This window comes from Caretta caretta, chromosome 6 (assembly GCF_965140235.1).
Source record: "Caretta caretta isolate rCarCar2 chromosome 6, rCarCar1.hap1, whole genome shotgun sequence".
Lineage (NCBI taxonomy): Eukaryota > Metazoa > Chordata > Testudines > Cheloniidae > Caretta > Caretta caretta.
Genome location: NC_134211.1, coordinates 2,172,082 through 2,182,693, shown reverse-complemented (window position 1 = coordinate 2,182,693; position 10,612 = coordinate 2,172,082). Strand labels below are relative to the sequence as shown.

General features: G+C 58.9%; 1 protein-coding gene across 1 annotated transcript; it reads right to left on the bottom strand.

The window, feature by feature from the left end:
• Positions 1-2,071: 2,071 nt before the first annotated feature.
• MFAP4 (microfibril associated protein 4) lies at positions 2,072-10,209 on the bottom strand. Its single transcript, XM_048855637.2, has 6 exons — positions 9,946-10,209; positions 6,815-6,899; positions 6,442-6,602; positions 6,076-6,172; positions 3,602-3,784; positions 2,072-2,880 (listed from the first exon to the last, which is right to left on the bottom strand). The coding sequence occupies exons 1-6, from the start codon at positions 9,949-9,951 to the stop codon at positions 2,633-2,635; spliced, it is 780 nt and encodes a 259-aa protein (XP_048711594.1). The 5' UTR covers positions 9,952-10,209; the 3' UTR covers positions 2,072-2,632.
• Between the last annotated feature and the right edge of the window lie 403 nt (positions 10,210-10,612).

Below are 10,612 nucleotides of genomic sequence, written 5' to 3'. Positions count from 1 at the left end.
CTGGTGGGTTAGAGCAGCGGGGGGTGGGAACCAGGACGCCTGGGTTCTATCCCCAGCTCTGAGAGGGGAGTGGGGGCGGGTTAGCCAAGGGCGGACTGGGAACCAGGATGCCTGGGTTCTCTCCCCAGGTCTGCCCATATGGGCACCTTCTCCTACAACACCCTCCTGTCACTCCTAAGGTAGCGGGCGTATTCGGAGAGCCTCTCGTGCGTGGCTGTTTCCCAGCAGGGCTCTGTGTCCAGTCGGGCCCAGCCAGCGGCCGGGCGGGGGGGTCTGGTACGTGTGGAGGGATTAGCCGGGGCTTCTGGGATCTAGAAGCGGGGGGTGGGGGGGGGCACAAGGGCTGGAAAGTCAAGCAAGGAACCTGAGACATGAGTCAAGAGGGGGGGAAAAAATCTAGGTCTGGTCTGGGGGGACTGGCTGGCTCAGGAGGGCAGGGAATGGGACATGGGGGCTTCCCCCTCTAGGGGGCGCCAGCTCTGATCAAGCCCCAGGGCACGGGATTGGCTGGCTCATCGGGGGGTGGGGAATGGGACACAGGGCCACTAGGGGGCGCCGGCTCTGAGGGGGCCGCCTCCGTTTGCGGACTGTGGCTATTTGCCTTTCGCCGTGGTTAGTTCCACCCAGCTCCGCTCTCTGGTGCACGGGGAAGTCGGGGGGTGTCCCATGAGTCACCCCAGGGAGCGAGCGCGTGTGTGGAGCAGGTTCACGCCGGTGCGAGGGGCTTCCCGGTTCTTTGGTCTCTTCCCTCTGGCTTCGCCTGCTCTAGGGCAGACCAGACGGGCGTTTGAGCAGCGCCTAGCGCTGGGATCTAGCGCCCCCTGGAGGGGACGGGCCCCATGTCCCATGCCCTGCCCCCCGAGCAGGTCAGTCCCCTTCCCCCAGTTGGAGTGAGACTTTTTTGGCTGGCGGGAGGATGGCATGGAGGGGGGGGGCAGGGCTCTGAGCCCCACGACACCACTGGGGGTAGGGAAGGGAGCGGCGCCATGCAGTGCATTGTGGGCTGCTAGCGACGGTCCCCTGGATGTGGCTGCCCAGCAAGGGCTGCTGGGAGGTTTGCAGTGCATTGTGGGAGGCTCGCAATGCGGCCCTGTTCAGGGCAAGGCAGCAAAGGCTGCTGGGTAATGTGCGGCGCGGTGTGGGACGAAGCCCCGTAGCCAATGCCCAGGTGCATTGTGGGAGGCTAGCGATGCTCGCCTGGGAATGGGGCTTTGTAGCTAGGGCTGCTGGGTAATTTGCAATGCATTGTGGGACCAAGCCCAGCCCCCCTTTCTCAGGGGTGCAGACACAAGGACACACGTGCAGCAAAGCATTGTGGGATAGTGGTGATGCCTCTCCAGAGAGCTCCCTGCGGAAAGGGTTGCTGGGTAGTTTGCAATGCATTGTGGGACAAAGTCTGTCCCAGGCCCCTCTGGGACTGGGCAGCGGGAAAGGCAGGATCGAGACTTGTGACTCTCTCTGCTGCCTTCAGCCCCCCAGCCCTGGGCCATCCCCCTGTCCCCCTCTCCCTGCCCTGGCTAACATGTCTTTGAGCCCCCTAACCCTGACATGGGGTTCCAGTGGGGGCAGGGAGCGAGGGGATGGGACCCAGGCGTCCGGGATGGGAGTGCCCCCTGCCCCCTCAGGGAGCGAGGGGATGGGACCCAGGCGTCCGGGATGGGAGTGCCCCCTGCCCCCTCAGGGAGCGAGGGGATGGGACCCAGGCGTCCGGGATGGGAGTGCCCCCTGCCGAGGGGATGGGACCCAGGCGTCCGGGATGGGAGTGCCCCCTGCCCCCTCTGGGAATAAGGGGATGGGACCCAGGCGTCCGGGAAGGCAGTGCCCTCAGCCCCATCAGGGAGCGACAGGATGGGACCCAGGCATCTGGAGCGTCAGTGCCCCCAGGATCCCCCACCCCCCAGTGCAGGCCTGAACTGAGACAAGGTGTCACGCCAAGACCTGTTGGGGGAGGGGAGAGTATCGGGGGTGGAATAAGGACGGGGGGACCCCCCGTGTTCTGGCAGGGATCGGGGTTAGGGTCACCCCGGGCATCCTCCCCTCACCCGCATCCTGCAAAGAGCCAGAGAGGAGCCTCAAGGAACGGAGTTTTATTAGGAGACAGAGAGTGGGGCACAAGGGGGCAGCAGCCAGCCTCTTGGGTGGGTGCCCCCCACTCCTGCCCCGTAGCCCCCTGCCAGTCCCGCCCTGGGCTTCCCCCTTCCCGCAGCCGGTGCCTCCCACTCCCGCCCCGCAGCCCCCTGCCAGCCCCGCCCTGGGCTTCCCCCTTCTCGCCGCCGGTGCCCCCCACTCCCGCCCTGCAGCCCCCTGCCAGCCCCGCCCTGGACTTCCCCCTTCTCGCCGCCGGTGCCCCCCACTCCCGCCCCGCAGCCCCCTGCTGCCCCTCCTCCGACCCCTGAGACCGGACCGGTCTTGCGGCACCGGTTCACCCAAGCCAGGATTCGAACTCACGTCCCCAGTCCGATATAATAAAAGCCCGTTTCCCCACAGCACCCTGCTCCTCCGGGCTCTATCCTGCTCCCCCCCCCGACCCCGTTTCGCCCACCCCCCACCCCCAATCCCTTCCCCCGAACTCCACCGGGCTCCCTGGGCCCCGCTCCTGGCGAGAGGGCCGGGGGGAGGGGGGGGAGGCGGCTCAGATGCGCCGGATCTTCATCTCGCTCTTGCGGAGCGAGTAGTAGAAGCCTTTCCACTGGGCCCAGTTGAGGCCGTTGGCGTAGGAGAGGTGGGCCCCCCCCAGGTAGAAGCCGTTGAGGTTGGAGAAGTGGCAGCTTTTGAACCACCAGGCACCGGAGGAGAGGGCCGCACAGTTTTGCACGTACAGGTCTTGGTCGCGGTCGAAGGTGGAGAACTTCTGCCCGGTGTGGTAGGACAAGGAGTCGCCTGGATGGGGGAGAGGGGACGGGTTAGACGGGGCGTCTCCATCTCGGCTGGGGGAGCGGCCGGCCGGGGACCACCCTGCCCTGGGTGGTTTTTGGCTGGCGAGAGGGTCATTAAGGAGGGCCCCGGGGATGCCCCCCGGCCTCGGTTGGCTGTGGGATTGCGCTCACAGGGCAGCGGGGATGGGGGTGGGCTGGGGCAGGGCGGGGGCGGGGGGCCGCGTCAGGGCTCTGAGTGTCGGGATGACAAGCCCCAGCACTAAGAGGCAGCCACCTCTGGGGTAGGGCAGCTGGGGAACAGCTGCACATGACGCTTTCCAGAGATGGCTCACTCGGGGCTGAGATGCAGCCACCTCTGGGGCAAGGCAGGTGGAGGTTGATTCAGAGGAGACTAACATTGACTCCCTCATCAGTGCAGGAACTCCTGGGTTCTGTCCCCAGCTCTGGGAGAGGAGTGGGGTCTAGGGGTTAGAGCGTGTGGGGGCTGGGAGCCAGGACTCCTGGGTTCTGTCCCCAGCTCTGGGAGAGGAGTGGGGTCTAGGGGTTAGAGCGTGTGGGGGCTGGGAGCCAGGACTCCTGGGTTCTGTCCCTGGCTCTGGGAGGGGAATGGGGGCTAGTGGTTTAAATGAGGGAGGTGGGGATCAGGAACCCTGGGTTCAGTCATTGCCTGCAGGAGGGGCATGGGGTTCGGTGGGCCACATGCCTGGACAGCTGGGTTCTCTCACCTGCCCCGCCATCGGTGAAGCTCCCCACGTGCAGGGTGTAGCCGTCCTCCTCGGCGCTGATAGCATGGGGCGACAGGGAGAAATCCATGTACTTGGCCCAGGCCGTGTTGTTCTCAAAGTCCTCCAGGTCCACCCGCAGCTCGTACTTCCGCTTCAGGGTCAGGAGGTAGATGTTCTGCAGGCCTGCGGGGCAGGGCAGGGCGGGGAGCACGTGTGAGGATCCAGCAGGGAAAGAGTTAACCTGGAGGGTGGGGGAAGGGGGGTGTATGTGTATTGGGGGGCTGCTGTCCACCAGAGCATCTGGCCTGGGTGGCTTTTGGGGCTGGAACAGGGAAGCCGGGGACAGAAGAGAAGGAAGAGAATGGGAATGGGGGTGAATAGATGGAGGGGTATTTGGGGATGGATGGATGGATGAAGGAGTGTGTAGGGATGGCTGGCTGGCTGTGTGGGGGGTGGATGGGTGGATGGAGGGGTGTGTAGCTGGGGGTGGATGGATGGATAGAGGGGAGCAGGTGGGCGTGGATGGATGGATGGATAAAGAGATATGTGGGGGTGGATGGATGCATGGATGGATGGATAGAGGGGTGTGTACGTGAGGGTGGATGGATGGATGAAAAGATATGTGGGGGTGAGTGGATGGGTGGGGGTGGATGGATGAAAGGAGGGGTTTTGGGGGTGGATAGATGGATGGATAGAGGGGCGTGTGGGGATGGGTGGATGGATGGATAGAGGGGTGTGTGGGGGTGGATGGATGGATGGGTAAATAGGTATGGGGGTGGATGGATGGATGGGTGTGTGGGGCTGGCTGGCTGGAGGGGTGTGTAGGTGAGGGAGGGTGGATGGATGGATGAAGAGATATGTGGGGGTGGGTGGATGGGTGGGGGCGTGTGGGGGTGGATGGTAGGTTAGATGAGGTGGGGGTGGATGGATGAAAGGAGGGGTTTTGGGGGTGGTTAGATGGATGGATGGATAGAGGGGCGTGTGGGGATGGGTGGATGGATGGATAGAGGGGCGTGTGGGGATGGGTGGATGGATGGATAGAGGGGTGTGTGGGGGTGGATGGATGGATGGGTAAAGAGGTATGGGGGTGGATGGATGGATGGGTGTGTGGGGCTGGCTGGCTGGAGGGGTGTGTAGGTGAGGGAGGGTGGATGGATGGATGAAGAGATATGTGGGGGTGGGTGGATGGGTGGGGGCGTGTGGGGGTGGATGGTAGGTTAGATGAGGTGGGGGTGGATGGATGAAAGGAGGGGTTTTGGGGGTGGATAGATGGATGGATGGATAGAGGGGCGTGTGGGGATGGGTGGATGGATGGATAGAGGGGCGTGTGGGGATGGGTGGATGGATGGATAGAGGGGTGTGTGGGGGTGGATGGATGGATGGGTAAAGAGGTATGGGGGTGGATGGATGGATGGGTGTGTGGGGCTGGCTGGCTGGAGGGGTGTGTAGGTGAGGGAGGGTGGATGGATGGATGAAGAGATATGTGGGGGTGGGTGGATGGGTGGGGGCGTGTGGGGGTGGATGGTAGGTTAGATGAGATGGGGGTGGATGGATGAAAGGAGGGGTTTTGGGGGTGGATAGATGGATGGATGGATAGAGGGGTGTGTGGGGATAGATGGATGGATGGATAGAGGGGTGTGTGGGGGTGGATGGATGGATGGGTAAAGAGGTATGGGGGTGGATGGATGGATGGGTGTGTGGGGCTGGCTGGCTGGAGGGGTGTGTAGGTGAGGGAGGGTGGATGGATGGATGAAGAGATATGTGGGGGTGGGTGGATGGGTGGGGGCGTGTGGGGGTGGATGGTAGGTTAGATGAGATGGGGGTGGATGGATGAAAGGAGGGGTTTTGGGGGTGGATAGATGGATGGATGGATAGAGGGGCGTGTGGGGATGGGTGGATGGATGGATAGAGGGGTGTGTGGGGGTGGATGGATGGATGGGTAAAGAGGTATGGGGGTGGATGGATGGATGGGTGTGTGGGGCTGGCTGGCTGGAGGGGTGTGTAGGTGAGGGAGGGTGGATGGATGGATGAAGAGATATGTGGGGGTGGGTGGATGGGTGGGGGCGTGTGGGGGTGGATGGTAGGTTAGATGAGATGGGGGTAGATGGATGAAAGGAGGGGTTTTGGGGGTGGATAGATGGATGGATGGATAGAGGGGCGTGTGGGGATGGGTGGATGGATGGATAGAGGGGTGTGTGGGGGTGGATGGATGGATGGGTGTGTGGGGCTGGCTGGCTGGAGGGGTGTGTAGGTGAGGGAGGGTGGATGGATGGATGAAGAGATATGTGGGGGTGGGTGGATGGGTGGGGGCGTGTGGGGGTGGATGGTAGGTTAGATGAGGTGGGGGTGGACAGGCACAGAGAGATGGATGGATGGAGGGGCGGCGTGGCAGAGGCTAGGACTGGTAGGATGAGCGGGTGGCGGGAGGTTGGCCCAGGTGGCTGTGGGGCCGGGGCCCCTGTCCCATCACCTACCCAGCCAGTATTCGCTGTCGGCCCTGCCGAACCCGAACCGATAGTCGTTCCAGCCCCGGAAGAAGCTGACCGAGCCGTTGAAGCGCTTCTGGAAGACCTGGCGGCATGATGGAGAGAGAGCGGGGTCAGACCCCCGGGGCAGGGGCTTTGGCTTAGGGCCGGCAGCACGTCCCTTATGGCCTGAAACCTCTATGGATAATGGATCTAGGGGCTGAGCCAATCAGGGACAGAGCTCTCCAGTGGGGAGTGGGGCAGGGGACCCACCCGGGACTCCTGGGTTCTATCCCCGGCTCTGGGAGGGGAGAGGGGTCTGGTGGTTAGAGCGGGGCAGGGGGCACACCCCTGGCTCTTAACGATGCTACGCACCGTCCACTTCCCGTCGTCCGTGGTCATGTCGCAGTAGACCGGCACGGGGATGTTGGGGCCAGCCGGGTAGATCAGATAGACGCCGTCCGTCTCTGATCCCTGGTCGTAGACATCCTCACAGTCCAGGGGAAAGGATTCGTCCGCACACAACTTCTGCTGAGCTGCCCAGCGGAGAGAGCATTAGCCAGACCCTGCCCCTGTTCCCCGATGTGTCCTGCGCTGGGGTCGAATTCTCCACCTCTGCCTCTAGCAGCCCCACATTGCTCTTCTAGGGGGCAGCAGCCACCTCCTGGCCCTCTATGCCCCACCCAGCGACTAGCAGGTGACAGGGCAGGATACGCACAGCGGGGAACGGGCTTGGGGTGGGACTTACCTTGAGCGTTGATGGCTTGGCCATCGGTCATGGGCGCCCACGCCAGGAGGAAGAGAAGCAGTGGGAAATGGACCAGCGAGGACGCCTGTAGCAGCCGGAGAGAGAGAGACACCGAGTGAGGAAGGGACCTTCATCTAGAGTAAAAATGGGGGACCCCAGAGTCAGACCCTCTCCCTGCTCTGAGATCACGGGGTTCAGAGCCCCAGATTCCCCTCCTCCCCATAGAGATTTAATGTATAGTCCCACAAAGCTTTTGGCCTGGGAATTGGTGATGTTTGGGGGCTCACCCAGACCAGTAAGACCCTGGGACCTTTCTTCTCTGGTTCATCCCCTCCAGAAGGAGTGAAACCTGCCCCCAGGTCTCAGTCCACTTGGGTCACTCACTGCACGAAGCTTCGTCACATATACCCCTGCATCCGCGCATTGCCATCACCCGGCTACAGAGCTCCGCACGACCCTTCGGTTCCGAACGTGACGCGCTCCCATAAAAGACCCACTGGGCATCCATTGATGTGGTATACAAGCAGCTGACTCTGTTGCTTATTCTGGGGGGTCCTGTTCGCCCCTTGAGGTGGCTGGACTCTGACTTTCACAGAATGGCCTCACTTAAATTCACAGTTTCCAAATGTTCACTTCCCAATGGTTCATTCCCCTCCCTGCGAAAAATTGATGCTTTATTTCCCGTCGGAATTTGTCGAGCTTCAACTTCCAGCCATTGGATTGTGGTAGATCTTTCTCTGCTAGATTGAAGAGCCCATTAATAAATACCTGTTCCCGATGTCGGTATTTATGGACCGGGATCAAGTCACCCGTGGACCTTCTCTTTGCTAAGCTACATAGATTGAGCTCCTGGAGTCTCTCACTATTAAGGATGGTTTCTAAACCATTCGTCAATCCCATGGCTCTTCTCTGACCCATCCTTCTTGGATTGTGGGCACCAGAACCGGATGCAGTGGTCGCACCAGGGCCAAATATAAAGGTCAAATAACTAGGGCTGTCGATTAATGGCAGTTAACTCAAGTGATCAACTCAAAAAAATGAGTTAAATGTTAAATGTGTTAAATGAATTAAAAATATCAGTTGGGATTAATCACACTGTTAAACAATAGAATACCCATTGAGCTTTATTGCATATTTTTGGATGTTTTTCTACATTTTCAAATATATTGATTTCAGTTACAATAAAGAATACAAAGTGTACAGGGCTCACTTTATATTATTATTTTTGATTACGAATATTTGCACTGTAAAAATGATAAACAAAAGAAACAGTATTTTTCCGTTCACCTCATACGAGTACTGAAGTGCGATCTCTTTATCGTGAAAGTGCAATTTACAAATGTAGATTTTGTTTGTTATATAACTGCACTCAAAAACAAAGCAATGGAAAACTTCACAGCCTACAAGTCCACTCAGTCCTACTTCTTGGTCAGCCAATCGCTCAGACAAACAAGTTAGTTTCCATTGATGGGAGATAATGCTGCCGGCTTATTATTTGCAATGTCACCTGAAAGTGAGATCAGGCATTCGCATGGCACTGTTGTAGCCAGCATTGCAAGGTATTTACGTGCCAGATACACTAAACGTTCGTATGTCCCTTCATGCTTTGGCCACCATTCCAGAGGACATGCTTCCATGCTGATGATGCTCGTTAAAAAAATAATGCATTAATTAAATTTGTGACTGAACTCCTTGCGGGAGAGTTGTTGGTCTCCTGCTCTATTTTACCCATGAAGTATTCTGCCATATTTCATGTTAAAGCAGTCTCGGATGATGACCCAGCACACGTGGTTTGTTTTAAGAACACTTTCACTTCAGATTTGACAGAAAACGCAAAGAAGGTACCAATGTGAGATTTCTAAAGATCGCTACAGCACTTGCCCCAAGGTTTAAGAATCTGAAGTGCCTTCCAAAATCAGAGAGGGACGAGGTGTGGAACAGGCTTTCAGAAGTGTTAAAAGAGCAACACTCCTATGTGGAAATTACAAAACCTGAATGACCAAAAAATAGATAGATAGATGGAGGGGGTTATGGGATAGATAGAAGGAGATTATGGGTGTAGCTAGGTAGATAGATAAAAAAGGGGGTTATGTGATAGGTAGAGAGAAGGGGATTATGGGGCTAGATAGGTAGAAAGAAGGGGGTTATGGGATAGGTAGATGGAAGGGAGTTATGGGATAGGTAGAGAGAAGGGGGTTATGGGGCTAGACAGATAAAGAGTAGGGGGTTATGGGATAGGTAGATGGAAGGGGTTATGGGATAGGCAGATGGGAGGGGGTTATGGGATAGGTAGAGAGAAGGGGGTTATGGGATAGATAAAGAGAAGGGGGTTATAGGATAGGTAGACAAGAGGGGGTTATGGAATAGGTAGACAGAAGGGGGTAGAGAGAAGGGGGTTATGGGATAGGTAGATGGGAGGGGGTTATGGGATAGATAAAGAGAAGAGGGTTATGGGATAGGTAGATGGAAGGGGTTATGGGATAGGTAGACGGGAGGGGGTTATGGGATAGGTAGATGGGAGGGGGTTATGGGATAGGTAAATGGGAAGGGGTTATGGGATAGGTAAAGAGAAGGGGGTTATGGGATAGGTAAATGGGAAGGGGTTATGGGATAGGTAGACGGGAGGGGGTTTTGGGATAGATAAAGAGAAGAGGGTTATGGGATAGGTAGACGGGAGGGGGTTATGGGATAGGTAGACAGGAGGGGGTTATGGGATAAATAAAGAGAAGGGGGTTATGGGATAGGTAGATGGGAGGGGGTTATGGGATAGATAAAGAGAAGGGGGTCATGGGATAGGTAGACTGGAGGGGGTTATGGGATAGGTAAAGAGAAGGGGGCTATGGGATAGCTCGGCGGACAGACAGGGGTCCGCGTGGGGGTGGCGAGACGGAAAGGGCGAGAAGCGGGGTGGGTGGGTCTGGAGATCACGAGCTAGCCCTGGAGGGGATGGTTGGCTGGACAAGGAGCGTTTCGAGCAGTTGCTACCAGCCAGAGCCGAGACAGACCCATCTGCCGAGGCAGAGCGCTTGTGCGATCCCACACACGGCGCGGCCTGGCTCTGTTCTCAGTTAGCTCCCTCGGCCCCCTACTTTCCAGCCCGGCCCCCCCCCAGCATCCCGGGTGCAAGTTACCTCCATGGTGCTGGGTGCTTCCTGTCGTCTGTCCCAGCCCGCAGCCCCTGACTTGTCTGGCCGGAGCTGACCTGGATCACAGCTCGCTCGGCTCCCGTCTTCCCGTGTTTTCCGCTCGGCTCCCCGCCCCCCAGACACCCCCAAAGGCAGGGGATCAGCTGACAGGCTATAAATCGCGGCACAGGGGCTGTGTGTAAACACAACATCTGGCAGGAAATGAAAGGGGGGGGGGAATCGCAGCCGTGGCCTGAGCTAAGGACACCCACGCCCTCCGGGCGGCTTGGCACGAACATAGTGTTCACCGTTCACAAGCTCACGTGTGAACGGGCCGGGGCCTGGGCCAGCGGGGGCGGAGACAGAGGCGCCTTTTGGGGACTGCAGGGGTCAGCTGGGAGCCAGGACTCCTGGGTTCTCTCCCAGCTCTGGGAGGGGAGTGGGGTCTAGTGGGTTAGAGCAGCGGGGGCGGGGCTGGGAGCTGGGACTCCTGGGTTCTCTCCCCAGTTCTGGGAGGGGAGTGGGGTCTAGTGGGTTACAGCAGGGGCCTAGTAGCCAGGACTCCTGGGTTCTCTCCCAGCTCTGGGAGGGGAGTGGGGTCTAGTGGGTTAGAGCATGAGGGGGGCTGGGAGCCAGGACTCCTGGGTTCTCTCCCAGCTCTGGGAGGGAAGTG